This window comes from Notothenia rossii (genome assembly GCF_949606895.1).
Source record: "Notothenia rossii genome assembly, chromosome: 10".
Lineage (NCBI taxonomy): Eukaryota > Metazoa > Chordata > Actinopteri > Perciformes > Nototheniidae > Notothenia > Notothenia rossii.
In genome coordinates this window covers 53,617,930-53,641,012 of record NC_136908.1, presented here as the reverse complement: position 1 = coordinate 53,641,012, position 23,083 = coordinate 53,617,930, and the positions used below count along the sequence as shown (strand labels likewise).

The 23,083-nt window shown below is 40.5% G+C and overlaps 1 protein-coding gene across 1 annotated transcript in view; it reads left to right on the top strand.

Moving 5' to 3' along the window:
- ntf3 (neurotrophin 3) overlaps positions 1–22,495 on the top strand; it is a 35,027-nt gene extending 12,532 nt beyond the window's left edge. Inside the window, exon 2 of the mRNA XM_079652680.1 lies at positions 20,846–22,495. Coding sequence (XP_079508806.1) covers positions 20,846–21,697 — 852 coding nt within the window. The 3' untranslated portion in view covers positions 21,698–22,495. The remainder of the gene's footprint in view (positions 1–20,845) is intronic.
- The last annotated feature ends 588 nt before the right edge of the window (positions 22,496–23,083 follow it).

Genomic DNA, 23,083 nt, shown 5'->3' with positions numbered 1-23,083 from the left:
TGAGATCTAGTGTTTGTGGGGACTGAAACGATCATGGTGGACTGTTTAAACTGTTTAAACTGGAGCAGTGTCATTTCCAAAAGTTCACACACCTGCCTGTCTAAAACAGAAGGGCAGGAAACCTGGGCTTTCTGTACTTCAGCAGCCTGTGAGCTCTCCAAACGTGCATAACAATTGTTCCGTTAATGTCTGTACCGTAATCCGTAGCATGATGTCATCGGGCACCAGTCGAGAGACATCTGAGCAACACTTTAAATGACCACGAAGCAGACACCACCTCCCTTACTTTTCAATACTGGGCAATCTTATACTCAATTGCGTGCATCATTAAGGCCTTACACAAATCGTAGAAAACATTTGCAATGCCAATTCTCTTTCATCATTTTATTAGGTAACACAAGTACAACTTTTTTAGCATTGACTTGAACCAGAGACAATAGTTTATGTAGTTTATGGATGGTGTCCAAACCCATAAACCAAAGGGGCGACCAGATTATTTCAGGCTTTTGAAATCTCTTTTGTTCACAGCTACATATACTTTCCCACAGTCTACATTTTCCTTGCCCTTTGCTTGTGCATGACTGCATTTCTTGGCATGTTGTAAATCAGTGTGATAATGGAAAAGCATTGGCAGGAAAGTGTATTGTATTATATTTTATATATTTGTTTTATCTACAGTAACTAAGACAATAGGGAACTTAATTATAATTTCACTATTACTCAATAGAAATGTTGTTGCTTGCTCTCCTACAATGGCCCATTACTGTACCATGTCACAAAGGACTTTTAAGGATGAAATAGGGGCAAGGTTTGAAAACGCTTTCAACTTCTAAATATTTGTTGCATAGAGCTCACATTTTTTGAACAATTATTTGAGAGTATAAATGGTCCACAAGTTGTGTAATTGGATTGCGCACTGGTGATAGAGTTCATATATTTAGAGAATCCACAAAAATATTCTCTGTTTCTTCTCTCCGTGCTTTATGTGGTCGAACTCGCAAGGTGTGTGTTCTGGTCTGTCAGCTGAAGGAATGTGTACCTATGTGCACTCTGTGCTGGAAATATACTGTATACACACAGAGGCCCACACACTTCCCCTTCCCGTCACTTTCATTCTCTTAATTGCAAACATGAACATGCGCCACACCAAAGACGCTCGCTCGCTTGTGCAACCACAAATGTACACAAACTAGTTTGCTGAAGGGATAATGCCGATGACTCACCTGGCTGCAGACGGCCAAATATTCAGAGGGTAATTCACTGTTATGATTGGAATTTTGCCCATCCCTTCACTTATCTTACCCTAACACCTGGGGGGTGAAAACAGAGAAAGGCAGGAGGAAGACAAGTCCGATCGTATAAACAGCCTCCATCAGAAAGTCAGATTTAAAATGTACTCTATTTAAAATGTGGTGTTAAGAGGCCGACTACAGGTAAATAGGTAAGACATTGTAACTTAAAGAAATCTTAATGCAACTAACCCAGTTGATCACTTACAGTAAGACCCTTGTATTTTTTTATTACACATCTTCTCAAATGGAATGCTAAATATGCTATGTGGTATTACAGTATGTAATGCTAACTTTTTGTGAATTTAGAAAAAAATCTACAGAGACAAAAAGATAAAAAATAGTCAAATAAAACCTAAATGTGGCTCGCCTTAAGAATCATCACTTCTAACACCTCTTCCCAGAGGAAGTGGATAATAGCACAGCTTAGTGAAGTAATAACTATAAACTTACATGAGTATTATAATATTATCAAATAAGAAACATCTAGTCTGGCCTCTTCTTACAAAACCAGCACCTTTTAGTAACAAATGATATCTTGTTTGTTGAATTTCTACAAAAACAGAACTGCTAAATTGACGTGTCATGGATTTATAATAATTTATTTCTTAGTAGTTCATGTACTAGTGGAGTATTGACATTACATGAAGGTTGCCAGACAGTAACAGAAAACCTTGATCAGTGCCGCTGTCATTTTAAATTATCAATTTTTATTAATATTGTGGGTCAAGTGGTTGGCTTATTTAGTATGCGCCTGTGTAACAGGCGGGATAATGTGCAACGAGGCAGTTATTAATGAAAAAAGATCAGTCTGATCATTGACCCCGACAAAAAGACTTGGGAGCAGCATCAATCTCAATCCATTGACACAAAAACATGTGGGATTATTACTTCCAGTGTGACATGTGCTTCCTGGAGGAACACATGATCATATTTGAAATGGCTTCGTAACCCCTTGACTTGAAACACAGGTTTCCCTTGTGTGGACTTGTGAATTCCAGGATGTTTCAGGAATTCTAATGAAAAATCTCCACATCTCCTCCGGCTTATCCTCACTCCCACCACTCCCTCTCCCAAAAGAGACCAGATGGTGGGGAGATGGAGGTTCAGAAATCCAGATGGATCTGTTGCAATCAACTTCCTATTTGTGTCATTCTGTCTCTCTGAAACATGCTAAACATAAGCAATGTTTTCTTTCCGCTCTAAACAAGTGAATGTGCAAATCATTTATATGTGAGCTTGGAAAAGATGCATAACGCCACAAGCCCCTCAGCATTCCATAGATGCACTGCATATCTGTACCTTTCTAGGTAATAGCACTGTTAGGCACATTATTTAACCTATTTCAACTCTTTTTTCTTAATTATATTATGTGGTATAATTAAAGCCGAGCCACAGACCGGAAATCTGTATCTGTCGTGTTCCCGCTCTCTCCGTGCCGTAACATCTGGAGTCAATTGGATCGTATTAGGGCTCAGAAATTGGCGGGAGAAAATCCCTTCGGAGGATTTTCTGGTTTGGCACACTGCTTTGGCACAGGTTCAAACCCCACTGCAGTCAGCATGTCGTTGTGTCCCTGGGCAAGACACTTCACCCCAAATTGCTCCTGTGGGGATTGCCCACAGTGTTGAGTATGTAAGTCGCTTTGGATAAAAGCGTCTAACAAGTAACATGTAATAATGTAATGTAATCAACGCATGCAGATTTGACCATGTTTCACATTCTGTGGGATACTGAATTTGTGATGTATGGATCTTCTTTCCTCTTTGTTAGAATGATCCACATCCATATTTGAAGCATTCTTCACTTAACGTGTTTGACTTTGTTTTCTTTCATAATTAGCTTTATTTGCAAAGTATATGAACACACGAAAGGAATCAGACTTGACCGGATTTCCACGAGTATTTATTTTTCCCCTAGTAAAGCAGTTTCATGTTTGACTCATGCAGCACACTAAACCACAAGTAAGCATGAGTAAGTGGATCATGGTTTTGCAGGCAGTGGTTGAAATGATTATTTTTACATTAAAACCACCTGTTTTCTTTATTCATGCTCAAGAATAGTGCTTTTTTTTTTTATAAATCTTTTTATTAGTTTCCACACAGATATCAAACAGACATTTGCAAAAAATTATATGTAAAGTACTGTGTTTTCTTCGTACAGTGACATATAAACACAAACCCTTATACCCCGCACTCTCATTCACACACATCTACAAGAGGGGGGGGGGGGGGGGGGGGGGGGGGGGGACAAGGAAATTAAAACAAAAATAAATAAAGGATGAATATTAAATAGCATTGCAAAGAAAAAGGGGGGGAGGGGGGGGGATGCTCTGCTGAGAATTAAGTTTTGGGTTCTTCCTCAATAGTAAGCCAGGGTGTCAATGTGGTCCAGAAAAGGCTGCCAGGTATTATGAAACGTCGTCAGGGAGCCCCTAAGGGAGAACCTAATCCTCTCAAGCCTGACGCAACTCAGGATTTCGTGAATCCATCTATTATGGGTGGGAGGGGAGAAATTTATCAATTTAAGGAGAATAAGCCTCCTGGCAAGCAGAGTGGTAAATGTGATAACTCGTTGTGTGGTAATGGGTGCATTGGGCATCAGAGGAATTCCGAAAGGGAAGTGAGGGGGCTAGGGTCCACTGTCTCACCCAAGACCTCCCTAAGTGAGTCAAATATTGCAGACCAGAACTCTGATAGTTTAGGGCATGACCAAAACATGTGCATGTAGTCAGCGGAGATTGTTTACATCTGTTACATTTGTCAGACCTATCAGGGTATATCCTGGCCAGTTTAGCGTTTGTGTAGTGTACTCTGTGCAGAATCTTGCACTGCAGTAAACTATGCCTTGCACATATGGAAGAGGAGTGTACCAGGTTTAATATACACTGATCATCTGACATGTTAATCCCAAGGTCCTGGTCCCATACAACTCTAAGGGAATGTAAGCAAGTAGGATTTATCTTAAAAATGTTATTATATATAATGGAGGTGAACTTCTTTGAATCGGTCTTAAGTGATAGGAAAGAATCAATTATCGAATCAGGAGGCCGACCTGGATATTGGGGGTATTTCTTTTCCACAAAGTGCCTGCTCTGAAAGAATCGGAAAAAGTGAGAACTTGGAAGGTTAAATTTGTTGGCTAAATCTGCAAACGAAGAGAAAACACCACCAGCATAAAGGTCATTAATAGACCGCAGGCCTTTGTCTGACCAAGTCCGGAAGACAGGATCCGAGCACGACGGGAGGAAAAGCTGATTGCGATAGACCGGGGCTAGACCTGATGACGCTTGTAAGCCAAACTGCTTCCTAAACTGACCCCAGATCTTTAAAGTGTTAGTTACAATCGGATTGTGAGCAACTTGTTTAACTGGAAAGGCTAATTGAGAACATACCACCGACCAAAGTGGGAGAACCGAAGAGGAAGCCTCCATCTGAGCCCATCGAGGGTGTTTGTCCTGTGCCAAATTAGTGTTCCAAAAAAGAAGCTTATTAATATTACATGCCCAATAATAATGGCGGAGATTAGGCAGCGCCAGGCCACCTTCAGACTTGGGGAGTTGAAGAACTACTCTTCTAATACGAGCCCTCTTGTTGCACCATAAAAAAGAATTAATCTGCTGGTCGAGTGCTGAGAAAAAGGATTTATTAATAAATATTGGAATGTGTTGGAATGAATATAAGAATCGAGGTAGCACCACCATTTTTTATCAAATTAATACGTCCCATTAAGGAGAAAGGCAAGGAGGACCATCTAGCTAAGTCTGCTTTAAAGCGCTCTACTAATGGACTAAGGTTCTTGGCAAAAAGCTCCGTAAACGATTTAGTGATATGGATACCCAGGTATTTGAATCCCTCTGAGACCTTCTTAAAACGAAAGAGAGCTTGGGGAAGTTTTTCAGCGAGGGTGTTAACAGGGAAATATTCGCTTTTCTGGAGGTTGAGTTTGTAGCCAGATAGCTTCTGAAATTGCTCTAAAATGCTTAGAATTATAGGAAGGGAGGACGATGGGCTGGAAATGTACAGTAAAAGGTCATCTGCATACAGAGAGAGCTTATGCAAAAAACCGAAGCGCGTGATGCCCCTAAATCCTTCCTCACTACGAAGCCATAAGGCTAGAGGCTCGACGGCGAGCGCAAATAATGACGGAGATAGAGGGCAACCCTGCCTATTTCCGCGAGAGAGCGAGAACAGACCAGACATAACACCGTTGACGTTAACTGAAGCTACCGGAGATGTATAGAGGAGTTGAATCCATGAGACAAAGTCCCTGCTGAAACCAAATTTGTTAAGTACATAGAACAGATATCCCCACTCTACTCTATCGAATGCCTTTTCCGCATCCAAAGAGAGAACTACTTCAGGGGTACTAGTAGAGGGAGAATAAATAATGTTAAACAACCTCCTAGTATTAAAAAATGACTGTCGTCCTGAGATAAAGCCTATCTGGTCGGGGTCGATCAGGCCCGGCATCACCCTCTGGAGACGGCTAGAAAGAACCTTAGCCATGATCTTAAAGTCTACGTTTAAAAGGGATATCGGCCTATAACTGCCACACAAGAGTGGGTCCTTATATTTCTTCAACAAAAGAGTTATTGATGCCTCAGACAAAGTAGGCGGTAACTGGCCTTTCAGAAAGGCATCATTGAATACTCTCACCAGGATCGGGGCAAGTACAGAACAAAAAGTTTTAAAAGACTCTGTGGAGTAGCCATCAGGACCAGGCGATTTACCGCTCTGTAAAGATTTGATAGCCTCTGTTACTTCAGAGACGGTTAACGGAGCTCCCAGATCACCAAAACCTCTTCCATCAACTTGGGAATAAGCTAAAGTGTCTAAGGGGTTAGGGCTGTCCCAATCCTGTGGAGAAGATTCTGAGGTGTATAATTCAGAATAGTAGTCTGAGAAGATATTACTGATTTCAGCAGGGTCTGTTGTAATATCACCTGTTGGCGACTTCACTCTAGGGATCAGCCTGGAGCCACAGGAGTATTCTGTAATTTGCCAGATACTATAACGTACCGGCCGTTCGGATCAGATATAGTGTTTAGGTCAAAGGCAGTATCCCTGTGTATAATAATAGCTGCCCCTCTAGCCCTCTCGGAAAACCTCGAATGAAACAAGTGACCCATCCATGGCCTTTTGACACGAGATATTTCCGCCGTACGGAGTTGTGTCTCTTGTAAGAAGCAGATGTCTCCTCTAAGGTGTTGCAAATGTGAAATTACCTTGTTGGCTTTAGTGATATTGTTCAGCCCTTTAACGTTCCAGGAAACAAACTGGATATTTCTACCACTCACTGACATAGTACTTTAAGTCGTGGTATAACCTGAGCAGAGAGTAAAATAAAAGGGGAGGGGGAGAGAGAAAAAAAAAAAAAGAGAAAAAAAAAAAAAAGGGGGGGGGGGGGGGGAGACAGCCAATCCCATTGGGAGCATCAAACATATGTATCTCCTAGGATACAAACCTTCCTGACGTGGGTCCGTTCTATCCTTCCCCTACTTAACCTCCGTTCCCTTATTGAACAGTGAACACATTCTCCATAAAAAAAACCTGATTTAGCCGGCACAACCTACATCAACCTGGCAGAATAACACAAATTATCTGAACACAACTTGCTAGTCACAAACGTATGTAAACAGTGAGACTGACATTCAACTTAAAGTGCAATATTTAGAAACAATGACCAATCTACGTAAACATTAGCTTACAGGGAGTCCTTCGTAGAGTAGTATGATTAGTTGCTGTACAGTTCAGTGTAGCAATAGTGCAGCGCGAGCTAAGCTAACGAGCCGCTACGTTAGACCACTCAGTATATAATGTGGCAAGCTAGCAAATGGGCCATAGCTACTGTGTTTTATAGCAGTGCAAGCTACCTCTCTTTAGCGGCAATATACTTCTTAGCTTCCTCGACAGATGACAGCCGAACTTTGTCTCCATTCTCCGCCATAATCCTCAGCTTGGCCGGGTACTGGAGAGCAGGTCTGAGTCCGAGTGTATACAGCTGTGCCATTACCTCCCGGTACAGAGCACGCTGCATCACAACCTCGGGAACATAATCTTCGTAGAAGGCAATCGGTTTCCCCTCGTACCGTAGATCCGCTCTCATTTTCCGGGCTTCACGGATGACTTTTTCCTTGGTCTGGAAGTTGTGGAATCGGATGATGACCGGCCTCGGTCTTTCCCCAGGCTTTGGCTTTGCGGCAAACGAACTTGAGCCCGGACCACTTCAGGAGAAGAAGGCAGGATTTGGTCCCCCAGAAGCAGAGGTAGTAGGTCGGAAAAGAAGGCGGTTGGTCTCGAGCATTCAATCGACTCAGGGAGACCAATGATGCGGATATTCTTGCGGCGGCTGCGGGCCTTGAGTCTGCCGTTTTCGCCCGCAGTTTAGCATTGCTAGCGGCTAGCTCCGCGCACGTAGCTTCCAAAGTCGACAGGCGCCCGTCGACCAAATCCACATTCGACTCCAAAGAGGAAATACGCTGCCCGTGATCGGAGATAGTCGCATGAATCAGGTCAACTTTGGACTCGAGTGCGGCGATGACTGTTTTGAATTCCGCTGAGAGAGACACTTTATGGCCCTCCAACAAACTGGTTAGCGCCGCCATGCTAACGTCGCAAGCGGCGACATCCTCCGTAGGCATGGAGTCTTTCTTGGCTTGCTTTGCGGGGTTAGATGGCATGTCTCCTTGAGGAATAAAGTTGCTCAGTCGTTATGCATCGACTAGTGCAAGTGTGAAGTGAATAACAAGGTTTTTACACAATAAAAAAAGTTGGAGGCGAGGGAGCGGAGGAAAACACGTCTACTCCTCACTCTTCATTTCCGGAAGTCCTTCAAGAATAGTGCTTTTAATAAAGTATTTTCTTTTAAGCAGATGGACTATTTGTTAATTTCCCTCCAAATGTTGTCTAAGAAAACACGTTAATCAAAGGTTTGCCTGTCTCACCTGAAGTTTTATTCGCTTTGCTTATTTCAAAATACACTTATAACACATTCACATTACTTGGACGTGCACATGGGTGGTATCCCTTCATTAAATGCACAATTTAAAGGTGACTTATCATGCAAAATGCACTTTTGTACGTCTTTTCTACATGAATATGTGTCCCTGGTGTTCCAGGGAACTCACCAAGTGTCAGAAAACACAACCCTCTCTATTTTCCTCCATACCCAAATCTCTTAAAAAGGGGCTGCAACGGATCTGATACAGACTGATCCAGATTTGAACACTTCTGTGACGTCACAGAAGTGGCGCTACGGCTATTGGGCCAACTCCACCAATCAGGAGGAGACAGCCACGGACATTGCCGTTCGAAAGCGATGGAGACGCTGTAGTACATATGCCAGGCCTGTCTATGGTGCTGTTCTCACAGAATCAGCCCATGCAAAGACAGTGTTAAATTGAGCGAAATGAGGAATGGCTAAAATGCATGATCCGTTTGGTATTTTGAAAAATAAAAAGTATAAATATGCCTTTATAGGTATGGTCCTACACTATATTATTCAAATATAGCATGATAGGTCCACTTTAAGGAAAGGTTGAGATTTAATCATTGGCTTTAGGGAACCAGCTAATACAGTGAATCGTCTTTCGCCCCTAAATAGACTAAATAATGTTCAAATGAGCAAAAGTTTGACAGCTTGCCTTATTCAGCCATCACAGAAAGAATCAGTTCAGACGTTAGACAAAAGTTTGCTGCTCACTGTCACTTCCATTGCATTTCATTTCTTAACAGCTTAATTTTCTTAGACCTTTTTCTTCACCTAGCCTCTTTTTACCTTCCTGACACTTTCTTTTCTTCCTCTAATTCCTCAAAAATTGTCAAGGCTTCAACGTATTTGGCTCACATAACAGGGCCAGCCCTACTAAAGTATTAATGTAATGCTGCAGGATGCTCCAGGTCTTAGCATGTAAAGCTCTTAAGTAGCTATCCAAACCAGTAGAAGTGGCCAAGAAAAAGTCACGACATGTTGCTCTAACGCTTTGCTTTTAAAAAAAAGATCCAACAAACATGCCTGTGTTTGCCTTGAAGTGCTGATTCTGTTTGTTTGAATTGCTACACACACACACACACACACACACACACACACACACACACACACACACACACACACACACACACACACACACACACACACACACACACACACACACACACACACACACACACACACACACACACACACACACACACACACACACACATACACACACACACACACACACACACACACACACACACACACACACACACACACACACACTCACCATTTCATTCACCTAATTGTAAACATGAACACTAACACACACACTGCAAGCACTTGCTCACAGGAGTCACACACACTTTTGCCGACATGATCTGACTTATATTGCCACAGGCTGCACTGACGACTACACACAAGCAGATGCACACACACGTGCTGCATTGAAGGGGTGCAGGCGTAAGAGATTGTTTTGCTGACCTTTTCTCGCTTTGTGAAAAAAGTATTCATTTACAGGAAAGCTAAATGTTAAATAATAACCATGCTGTCTGCACTGCTACTGCATTGTTATCTCTGCACATTCATGGTTAGAAGTAATGCCAAATCATCATAATGTCACGGTTGGCAGTGTCATCAGAGAAGGAATCCTGTAAAACAACTTCATGATTCATAAAAGAGGCAGCTTATGGCCTAATAGTGGAAATGGATGAAAGGACTGTATTGAAAAACAAAAGTACACTTTAGGATGGCCTAAGAAGAAAATGTGGGTCGATATCTGATAAACAACTAAACCTGAGGATATGGAAAAGGTCAAAAACATCTTCTATCTGATTGAAATGATAGGACATATGCTCTCCTGGAACGCATTCAAATCATTGAAAGAAATATTTGTCAAGTCAGACACTAACTTCCCAATTCAACATCATTATTAAAGTGTGTGTGTGTGTGTGAGTGTGTGTGTGTGTGTGTGTGTGTGTGTGTGTGTGTGTGTGTGTGTGTGTGTGTGTGTGTGTGTGTGTGTGTGTGTGTGTGTGTGTGTGTGTGTGTGTGTGTGTGTGTGTGTGTGTGTTCAGCATGTAATTGAGGCCTCAGACCTTGTGTTGCTGTGAGCTCTGCGTTTCGTCTCCTTCCTACCTGTTGGCGTTGGCTGATAGAGGTGTTATAGTATGTTTGTTTTGGCTTCTCATGGAGTTTGTGATTATTCTCTTAGAACTAGCTATGCCTAAATACATGGGACTGGAAGAGAGATCTTCAAAAATGGTTGGGCATGACTGTCACCTCGTTGTTCCTTGTTATGGAAAAAAGCTCATAATAAGCTTCATTTACATCTTCCCAATGCACTTTTATTCCAATGTCTTTATTCCAGTCTCATTGACACTTTCTTCGAAAGTGTCAATGGCAATAATATTAAGTTGATAATAACCTATAACCTATTACAGTTATGTGAAATCTGTTGACATAATACATCTTATTAAAGTCAACTTTTCATTTTTTTCAGTGTGTTTAGTTTGGATCACGCGGCGCTGAATGGTCCACTTACAGAGTAGTCTCCAATCAATAACATTCGTGTCAGCAACAATGCTGAACTGTGTTGTTAATCCAGTTGAACCTGTGATTTAAGTATATAGGATTTAATTTGATATCTTTAATCAATTTATAAAATCTCCCACCTTCTTTTAAATTCAGATTAGTCAACAAAATAAAACATGTCGTTCTACATCAACCATAGCGGCATGATCCCTATTGATCCATGAGTCAGAGATCACTAATCCTTTGAAATCCTTTTCCAGTTTTCTTAATTGTTTTTAGCGTTGGAAATGAGTTGTGTGCTGTAGAAATTATTCTCAGGATCGAGGGTTAAAAGGTGAGGGTTCCTTCTCTATGTTTTGTCATTTATGTTCAGAGTTTATAATCCCAATATTTCATATTGTTATCCACGCTTGTTGCAGATCATTTCCTCCAGGTGGAGATGTTTGTCATCTGTCAAAAGTTCGTATGAGTTGAAATGTCAGTAAAGCTGAGATCCATAATATCATAATATGATCAAACTGCTTCGGTTAAACCTGAGGGATAAACTGTGTGCTGATAATACTTCAATGTTTCCCCACCCTTTTCCTTTCTTCCTCCAATTACTGCATCCTTGTCATGTCTCCAGTTTTTAAATGTTATCCGAATCTCATTTCCTAACACATGCCATTACTTAATAAATCTAATCCAGTCAGTCAGAGAGGAAATCGATGATCTTCTCCCCACAGAAAGATAACCCCAATCTGCTCCCAACCCACCATCACAAGACATGAGTTATATTTAATAGATTAATCAGAAGCTTTTCGGGACCAAACCAAATCACAGAATACATCTGCAGGGACCTCATGTCCGAGTAAAAACGATTAAAAATTGTTCACAAAGAAAATGTGCCTTTTATATTTAGAAGAACAAGGATGTCTATGTTTCTGTCTCATCTGTGCTTTCTTCATCTGGTCAGCTCAGGAGGCTCAGGGCCTGTTAGGTCAGTGCCCCCTTCCCACTTCTCTAGCAACATCCGCTCATCATTTCCCTCACCTGCTCAGCTGCTCATATTCATTGTCACATTATTACAATGTCTATGATGTTGAAACCTCTTGTATCCTCTTTTTACTGTAGAATTAATAGAACTTGGTCAATTTGCTCATAAATATATACTTTTTTTAAATTTGAAATGTAAGCACTGTTAGCATTTAGAGTGCATTCTCTACTATTAAAATCAATGTATCGGGTCTCTTAGACCATTAGTCCAATGCAAACTGAGTTTATAAACGAATATGTGGCCATGTCAGCACTGCAACTTCCTAAGCTTTTAGTGAACCCGTTTTTTCTACTATTTCCCATTCATGTCCAAAATACCAGTTCTAATAATTTCCCAGCAAACGAAACTGGGCCCTTGGCATGCCTGCTTTTTATGCTCACTGAAGCTGTTAAGCTTTTACAAGCTGGCGCTGAAGCTGAGAGCTGCATAATGTAAATGTGCAATAAGTACACACAAATGTGAGAGGGCAGATGCGACCATGAGCTAACTTTTTGCATTCAGTCTGTGGGGCCACATGTAGAGCTGCAGGCTCATGCCCTCTGAGCCTTTAACTCCTTGGGGATTGATGCAGATAATCAGCGTCTTAGCAGAAGCACAGACAGGTTTCCTTAGCAGTGAACTGCGGGATCACGGTGCTGACTTTGTGTTTTTTCATGTGCACATGCAGATCGAGCAGCATTTTATCATGTACTGTTGTCAAACTTTTTTCATCCTACCTAGAAAGTGTGAATGTTTAAGACCCAGAGTGAAGTTTTACCTGCCAACATTTTACTACTTTACCCAATTTAATTTTATTGAGTCAATTAAAATGCCAGCTAAGAAGCCTTGTACAATGTTGCACAAGGACGTTCAAGGAGCTCAATAAATAGCTAAACTTGATGTCGGGAGAGATTGCAAGTTCTTAAAACAATAGAATCAAGTTTAAACATCTTTTAGAAACCTGCTAAAATCCTATGCTTTGTGAGAAGAAAACTAAAAACTTCTCATGCAGATAGAGAAAGTTCCAAAAACCTTTGACAGAAAGGTGCTTGCTGAGCAGGCACATTTCCTGAAGAAAAATATCTGTAGACTTCGAACAGTTTGTGTATATATGGATATTATATAATTCAAAAATATTTGAATCATCTGTCATTTGAAAGAACTTTTTTACATTCAACAGTTATACACCTGATCACAAACCAGCCAACCATCTAGATTACACATACGTTATAAGTAATGGTAAATGATGAGGATGAACTGCCCTCATGATAAAACACTCCTTTTTATTTTATTATATATTTCCATTCCTCCTTTGATTTGTCTTTCACACCTTCTTTTATTCCCTCTTTTGTTCCTACTACAGACCTCTCATATTCTCTGCCCCTCGCCCTCGCCTGAGGTGAAAGCCCTTCAAACTAATTTTGAGGTTCGGATAAAGGAAGCTGAAAACATCTGATCTTTGTATAATTTTAGGATGTTGAAGCCAACACAAGTATCTTCCTCATCAAGCCCTGACCTGTCCTCAGAAGTCTGTGTGTCATTACCGGGAATCAAGGCAGATGATACAATTCATGCTTAATCATGTCTTTGCTAATGATAGCCATAAGATGAAGAAAAAGGTCTCCCTCTCTGCTTTATGTGTGTAGAGATGAGGGTCATCAGCACAAATAAGTTTTTTCCCCAAGTTTCTTTGCAAGGGCAAGCTTGTGTGCCTCATTCAGAATGGATGATATGGCTAATCTTTCAATGTACAGGTCAATTATGTTCAAACCAATTGTGGTGGGCTCTGAGTATAGTGAGAGGTTGAGCAACATTTCCTTCAAAGGGTGTCAAACACAACATCTCTCTGTCTTCAACATGCCTGTACGGTGATGTGTGTGAGGTTGGGGATGTGGTTGCCAGAAATAAACCTTGTTCTCATCCATGTTTACGTAATGATTTCCTCTCCATCTTGTCTGCAGTCAATATGCGTGTGAGAGTAGGATTGTGATGTACAAGTTCTTTCATATCTCAATCTCAATCAATCTTTATTTATTTATATAGCACATTTAAAACAACCTCAGTTGACCAAAGTGCTGTGCAGGCAATACATACAATATAAAATAACACAATGGGAGTAAAATAATAAAACAATAATTAAAAACATTATAAAAAACACAATAACTAGAAACATATAAAAACACATACAAATGTAAACATATTGTGTTCAACTAGTATTAAAAGCCAGTGCAAAGAGGTGAGTTTTTGGCTGAGATATAAAAAGTTATATAGACTCAGCATCCTGGATATGCACTGGGAGGCATTTCCACAGTCTGGGAGCTGCAATAGCGAAAGCCCTGTCACCTCTGTTTTCTTTCTTGCACAGAGGAACCACATATTAAAATCTCTATCTTGTTTTTGTTGAGAAGTTGATTTCCATCCATGATTTAATGTCTTTCAGACAGCTAAGTCATGCATTCCTAGATCATCTACAAAGCAATGATATGAAATGTTGTGCTTTTTGAAAATTGACCCCAGTGGTAGCAAATAAAGTGAGAACAAAATGGGGCCTAAGATAGAGCCTTGAGGGACCCCATAGCCTAGTGCGGCTGCAGCTGAAGAATAGTGGCCAAGATGCACAGAAACGGTTCTTCCTGACAGATAAGATTTAAACCATTTTAGGACGTTACCTTTAATACCAACACACAGTTCAAGGTGTGATCAAATAATTTGGTGGTCAATGGTATCAAAAGCAGCAGACAAGTCTACAGTAAAAGCACTAGCACAGCAGAATTCCCAGAATCAGCAGTTAAAAAAAGATCATTAAAAACTCTTAGGAGAGCAGTTTCTGTGCTGCTTTCTCTAGGACTTTAGACAGGAAGGGAAGCTTAGACATAAGTCTAAAGTTGGAGAGAACAGAATAATCAAGGTTCTGTTTTTTGAAAAGAGGCTGCACTACAGCGTTTTTAAAAAAGGTTGGAACGCAGCCTGAGGTGAGAGAGATATTTATCAAAGTTAAAATGTATCAGCCAATATGCATACTGTAGCTATCTGTGATTTTGGAACCAGAAGTGACATGAGAGAGTAGAGCTTGGTACAACCAAATGATTAACAAGACATATTTAGGCAACAGAAATTATAGAAATACATTTGTTGAAGGAGAAAGGGTTACGGTTGTAAGAACCCTAGCAACCAGTCAATCACAAGCTAGCACCGCTCTTATAAATCTGCTTTTTTATTGTATGATTTCAATCTAAATAAAATTATTGTTTACTCAATATCAAGCTGTATTAAAGAAGAGTTCAAAGTAGAGACTGAGACCATAAATTCATCAGGAAAATGTTTCCTTATTCATTAAATCAAGAAAGAAGTAGGCAAATTTTCCTCATATAAGGACATTTTTTACCTTCTGTTTTCTCACAAAAAATGAGGGATGTATATTTTTGTTACTGTCCTGTCCAATCATTCATCATTTAGGCAGATTTCCGCATAACTGCCCCAGAATAAACATCTTATAAAATGTGTTCATTGGCAACAGAAAATGACAGAACATTTTTTGCTAATTTTGCAGTTAAATTAACTGGAGTCACATGGTGCAAAACCCTGCATTCCAGTATTACCCAGTTCTGTGACTATTTTCAGTCCACAGTACCATCTGAATGTCACATGAAAAATATATTATCCGCGAGCAATTACCCACTTAAGTGTGAAGCACATTGCTCAGAGGCACCCGGTGAAATTCTGGTAAACACGCTTGCCGCTGTTTTCAAGTTCATTCTTATTTTTGACAGGGAAAAGTCAGTTAAAAGGAATACTGTGAGCTTACATAATATATGCTGATGGTGACATTACACTTAAAACAAGAGGCCAGTTTCGTGATTCCTGTGAACACTGAAATTCCTCAGAAGTTCTGATGACCTGTAGATGAATGTGAGGAATCCTGAGTTCCCTGAGGCTTGAGATGTTTCTTCTTGCCCCAACCTGATCCTTTAGTCATGCACAGTACAATATGTACACATTGCAGTTAACCAACTGAAGAAAACAATGTTTTGGATATTGAATTGTCGAAGCTCTTTGGCTGAGAAAACGCTCTGACCTTTTTGGTAAACCGAACAATTCAAATCCACCGTAAAAAAACTGGTTTTAATGGAGGGTTGTTCTGGTTCTAACATGTCTTACGGGAAAGCGTTTTACACGAAGTTCGTCATAGAAAGGGAGGGAGATGTGTTGAATTGTACAACGTACTAACACTTTTGGTGTTGCGCAAACAAGTATTGATTACATATTTGTAACACATTTGTTCACAAGCTGTATATGCTTCTCTGTTAGCTAAATTACCAATTTGTTCAAATCTTTTAAATGTTTAAGGATTGGTGCTGCTCCATTCATGTATTCCAATTTGAGATGTTAATTTCCTCAACATGACCAATGAATCACCATCAATACAAAATGTTAATCTGTTTATAATTGATGACAATGTGCACATCTTTTATTTAAACTGAGTAAATATTATATATTTTATATTGGTGATGGTTTCTACTTCAAACAGCAATTGCTGCACAACAGTTTCCCTCGGATTAGTAAATCTCATCTCATCTCATTTCATGTTTTTATGTGTCCAAAGTGTGCTGGTAATGCTCCTAAATCTGTTTCACACTTAACTGTTACAAAACTAATTCCCAAATACCTTCTTGGATTTTGTTGTCATCTCTGTTAAAACTGCACAGCGATGCTGTTTCCAGATCTGAGTCGCATCCAAAGGCAGACTGAAAGACAGGAAAACAAGCAAACAGTGTTTGTCATTCATTAGCTGTGGTCACACATTCAACAGAAACAGAATATGGCACGTGGTAAATAGATTCACCTTGATGCCTAAGAACAGGTGGACTCTTAATATCCTGACAATCCTTGGCTGCACATAAATAGATTTTATTGCATTTTATTTGTTAACATCTGTCTGTGTTTTTCTTTTTTGCCTTCATGTCTCTCACACAGACAGCACACTTCGACCGTCAATGACAAAGTTCCTTCCCTAACATTCACTACCCACTGCACTGAATGTCAAAACGAACTAAGTATCACGTTAAATTAAGTAGCCTAAGTAGTGCTTTATTTTCCTCATACTGCAGCACCTGTTTTCACCCTCTGTCTGAAACCAGAGCCCAGTCTACTCTGATTGGTTAGCTGGCCGGCTCTGTTGTGATTGGTCTACTGCTTAGAAATGTTCCACCAATCACGTACAATGTTGGAGCACTAGCCAATAGAAGTGCGAGTGTTAAATAGTGATCTCACTATGTCATGGAAGTAGACCATTTATATGCAAAAAAACCTATATAACACTCTACAAGAAAGGAAAAACCCTCAAAAAGCTTTATACCATTTCTTAAAGTACTGTAAGTAACCTGTGAGTATGAGATTTCATACACAGCTATTTTCTACAGGCCAGGCACCTGATTTGGGAAGTTGTCAGTGTCACAATATGTTGCTTATGTCACACAGTCAAAAAGCCATGAAGGGCTAATCACGTCTGCTTGTCTTCAGGGTGTCACCAAAATCAAACATAAAGCAACCCAGTAACCACAGTCGACCATAGTTGAACGAAGTTCTTTCCATATACTGAAGCATGCTTTTTTCAGACCATAACTCTCATATAACAGCTAAAATACAAAGAGGAACTGGATCAAAAAGAGAGAGCTGCTTTCATGACGTTGAACCGCAATGACCGTCGAACACGTGTTTTACGTCTATGTTCATTTTTATCTGAGGTATAAATCAGAAGAAGAGCTTGCTTGCTGGATTAAGAATTGCTTTCAGGTTAAATTATTTGTTAATATGTCTATTATGGTCCTTGACAGCACAAATGTGTCTGCGTGTGTTTTCAGATCCATTACAAGAGGACATTGCTGCTGAACAGAAGTCCCACTCTCACTAACCAACTATTTTTGTTCGCAGCCATCTGTTTGTAAATTATCTTTCTTTTTGTTTTACCTCCTCCTCCCTCGGAAATACATTTTAACCTCCACCTGTCATTGAAAGGTTTATTGAACATGCATGTGTACTGCATTGCGACATAAACAAAAACTTCCCAAAAGCAAATCTGCTATCACCATCTGCTTATCTGTGTAAATACTATCATTACACTGGCTGACACAGGAGAAAAGTATTTTGTTATCTGATTTTGTCTTTGACTTTGCATACAGTTGTTCTAAAGGGAACACTGGTGTTTATAAGCTGGGGCATCTGCTAGTTATTATCTACGATTGATAGACTAAGTTGAATATAATATGAATTGTTTAGTGTTTTGTCCTTGTGACCAGGGGGAGAAATGGAGTATGACTGTGCATACATGTTTTTCTCCGTTTTGATACATGTAGATTCCTAGCCTTAGCATAGTCCATCTGATGCTGCAGAGCACAGCCTGCTTTTTATGGTTCAGGGTTAACAAAGGTGCTTAAATTATAATCTCCATTTATGACAAGAGCCTCACATGGCCTTTGCTGTGAGAAACAGAGGAGCTACTGTTCTTTTCGTGGTAATAATGATTAAGAAATAATTTGAAGTCATTTTGGCTTATCTTTGCTCGAGTTGAGGAGAGACCTGCAGGGTTGAATTATATTTACTGTATGAGTCAGAGAAAGATTATTTTCTATAGCAAAGGACAACTGAGGAGAACATTTCTAATGGGGGATGATGCGTCTTTGCAATGTAAATGCTAAAGAGAATTTAACAAAGCTACCAGTTAAAGTACAATGATTTCTCAGGGCATGGCTTAAAGAACTGTGTATCCGGCAAGGCTCAAGAACAGTTGGTTAGTAAAACTGAATGTAATGATGGTCAGACAATAAAATACCACATCCAAAAGCATGTTTGAAACAAAATGGTATTACCAGGTTACAATCATGCCAGGTTCAGAGTAAACCATTTCTGAAATGATGGTCAGTGTTGGATTATTATAAAATCCCGATAAACCTACTGTATCCTATCTGCAGCACTAAACAGCACACACAAAGTTAGCATCCCCCCTGGTGAACAAAGAGGAGCATTTAGCCGCTAAACTGACAAAAATGTTCCTCTGGAGTTGGTTGAGACCAAAACAGAGCGACAGTAAAGGGATAATATTGAACAGAACATTACTGCTGGATGGCTTTCTTTTTTCCATGAATGGCTTTTCAATATGACATTTGAATTATGTCTTGGTGTTATGTTCACATTTTTCATTGGCTGAGTCATCAGTGATTACAGGTTAGGGTTAGGGTTAGGTTAATTCTCCAGGCTGTCGACCGCTGAGCTACCTGTCAAACTGTACAATGGCCAACATAACAAGATGTTCTTGCTAAAATGTTCAAATTATGAAAGACGCCAGTCAGCTTTGGTAAAGAAAATACAAAGGAAGACAGACGCATCTTATCTGAGAGCTTGTATCTTCCAAGAGGTTAAAACCAGCAACACATCTTGACCTCACTGTCTGGAAACAAGCATGGCGCTGAAACGTCCGCACCGACGTACATAAACATTGGCTTTCTGACATTTCATTTTCATTTCATTTAATCGTTTATTTGAATCGGGATAGTGCACATTGATGAACACTTTAAAACAAAATAATGCTTACAAGTGTAAATGAGCCGGATTTTAGCTTTGAGCTAATTTCCATCTGTAATCCCGTCACATACAACATATAAGAACATAAGGGCAGTCCATGTAAACATTTATAAAAAAAACACATACTTTTAAAAGGCTTAAAATTGTCAAAACTCAAGAAATTGTGTTATTCAAGGATGGTACAGTGGTGATATGAATTTGGTTTTCTGTCAAAAACCTTGATAGCTCTCTTGTACAGCTGTTCTATGGGTTTCAGATTTGTGGCACAAGCATGATGTTACTGTGATATGCAGTTCCCCCACTGATCAACACACAGGTTTTTAAACTGTAATGAATGAGTCTGTTAGAAAGACTGAAAAAGCATTTTCAGGCTTGATTCGATGACTGGGTGCGGCCCAAATAAGATGCGAAGGTTGTTGGGGAAATATTTTCCAAGGCCCATAACTTTGACCCAGTTTATCAGTTCATACTGTCCTGACTGAGCGCAGGCACCTGCACCGTGTGGTCAACTCGTGGCCCTTTGACATGTCTTGTGAATTCTCCTTTCCGAAGCTCCAAATAAACCGTCAGTGTTTGCCATCAAAGCTCCAGCTCTCCTCGTGTCTTTCTGAGTCCTGACTCCTATTGCTTCAGAAGTTTCCCCCACAAAGGTACTATACTGTGGTAGGAAAAGCTGCTTCAGGTGAGGCTTGTTTTCATTTTGGTTTCGACTGGATGAAGCAAGACAAGAACCAAGGCACTGTTGGGGTGGAATGCAATCTTTGACTAAGGTTTCCAAAACTACTAAAGATGGAAGTGTTTCTGATCATTTTGGAAAAGTACACATCAGTGAACAACATCCATTTATCTAATACAGTATCTAACTATTTATCCATTAATACACATGAAATAAAACAATTTGACTTTCTAGTATTTTTTTAAGCGTAATGTTTGTTGCGTCAATAATGAGTTCTCTCCAAGAACTAATCCTGCTTTTCCAGGGATTGGCCATTTGGCAATGTGTGTGTGCGTACGAGCAGGTGTCTTACATTTTGTGCCAAGCATTTCAATGTAATACGATTATATGTGTCAAATCACCACTTGGTAGGTTGTGCATGTAGCAGCACGTCACTTCCAATTACTGTGTGGGCATACAAGACACATTTACCACATTTATATTGTGTTATTGTGTTAAATGAGTTCAAGACAAAGGTTCCCACAAAAACATGCGTAATTAACTATTTAAATTTGCTGAAAGACATTGGACAAAACTGTAACGGGAAGTGTCAGTCACAATGAATCTCTCACAGTCTATGCTGATTGTAAATAAGTGGGACAAAGGAACAGGTTAAACTACAACAATGAACTTCCTGTTGTTGCATGCATTGGCTCTTTTTACCTACGTAAGTATCTTTGCCTCACCTCTACATTGCACATCTCTTACAAGTGTCTATCTTTCTGTCTTTTGCAGATCTTGCAGGTAAATCTAGTGATGTCCATCCTGCTGTATGTGATGGTCCTCGTGTACCTCTATGGTATCCAGGCGACCCACATGGACAGCAGTCGCCAGGGGCAACATCAGGAGCAGCAGCCGAATCCCGACCCGTTGAACTCCCTCATCATCCAGCTGCTACAGGCCGACCTGACGAGGGGGAGGACCAGGGGGAACGAGAGCCAACAGGGGGGGAGCAGGGACTCGCTGTCGCCCCACCTCTCTGCAAACTTTCCCTCAGAGGAGCAGGGCGATGTGGAGCGTTGGGGGAGTCGCAGCGGGGGGAGCAGTGACGACGTGTTGTTGAACTCAAACCTTCTGAGGCAACACAAGCGATACAACTCACCTCGAGTGCTACTGAGCGACCGGCCCCCCCTTCAGCCCCCGCCGCTGTACCCCTCAGACGATTACGTGAGCGGTGGGTTGGACGGAGGGGCGGCGGGGAACAAGACACGGAAGAAGCGTTATGCCGAGCACAAGAGCTACCGTGGGGAATATTCTGTGTGCGACAGCGAGAGCCAGTGGGTGATAGATAAAACCAATGCAGTGGACACCGAAGGGCAAGCTGTCACTGTACTGGCCAAAATTAAAACCAGCGTCACGCAGAACATCAAACAATACTTTTTTGAGACGCGCTGTCGGAGCCCAAGGCCCTTCAAAGGAGGCTGCAGGGGCATCGATGACAAGAACTGGAACTCGCAGTGCAAGACGACGCAGACTTATGTCCGCGCGCTGACGCAAGTTCGCAATTTAGTTGGCTGGAGGTGGATACGCATAGACACTTCCTGCGTCTGCGCGTTGTCGAGGAAACGTTCGAGACATAGGACGTAATCAAAACAATTCAAGCCTTGCTGGTGACAGCCTGTTTGAAATTCTACTTCCTGCATAGGATTTTGTATTTCCTGTCACAGTTCTCCACCACGGGATTATGAATAATGTTTTAAGGAGCAACACTTTGCTAAAGAAACTTCTACTGAAGAAACCTTGGGTCCACTTAAAATTCACATCAATGTGCTGCAAATCCACCACGGTGCAATTGCCGCCGCAGAAGAACTCGTTTGAGAGAGGCTGGGGAGGGGGGGGGGGGGGGGAGGGAGCGTGTGACGGGGAACTGTACATATAAATTATTTAAATTATATGAAATGCATGTAGTTTATACATGTTTATCTATCTATATATGACGTATGAATATATTTGTGTTATTTATTGAAAGAAATCTTAAAAAAGGAAGAGAATGTCTAAGGAAAAGGAATGAAACAAGCTATGAACTCATTTTGAGACTTTATTACAGAGCTGGGCTGCAAAGGTGCTCGACAGTAGGACTTTACATGTGCCTTGACCCGTGTGGCTGCAGAGCAGAGAGATAGGACACAGGAACTTACACACAGCAATTGCCACAAATGTTTTATGGATGAACCTAAAAGGTGACGGTCCTGTCCCATAGACAAATATGGGTCCACATTCCTAGAATTTCCCCTTGATGAGGTGTCAGGCATCCTGTGACCAAAACACTTATCTGAGATTTGTGACCAAGTATGTACATTCACACTGCATTATACTGCTGTAAAAAAAACAATTCCGTTCATTCCTCTTGGAGAGAGTTTTGAAAAAATAAAAAATAAGAATTTATCTGAGTGACTAACAGAGTTTGTTTTTCATCAGACTACCTCTGGTCAACACATTTGACTCGACTGTTATCATGAGCTGTTTCTGCTTCTTCCTATTAATAAAAAAGTGCATATTTCTTAAAGCTGGAAATATTTGATTAACAAATGCGTTTATATTTTGTTGGCTTATTTAAATGGTGAGAAATATTATAACATATTCAGGTTATAAAATACGATATATATATATATATATATATACTGTATATATATATACAGTGGTCCTTCAAAATAGATATTCACCAGCTGCTGCCGTCTTTGCATTAGTGGTTGCTGTTTATCGCTTCTAAGATGGATTACATGGGAAGAACATCGATTATTTTCATAACAAGGATATAAGCCAAATACAAGATGTTGTGTAATAAAATATAACCGGCGGCCAATTGCAGGAGTCCCTCGTTTACTTTGAGAAAAAGTATTTCCAACATGTTGACGTTTTAACTCTAACTTGAGTACCACAATCAGGTAAGGGAGTTGGAGAAAGATGGACTAATTGTTAGTTTTGGTATCGTTTTGGGATCTGTCGATAGTAACAAGCATAGAGAATATTAAG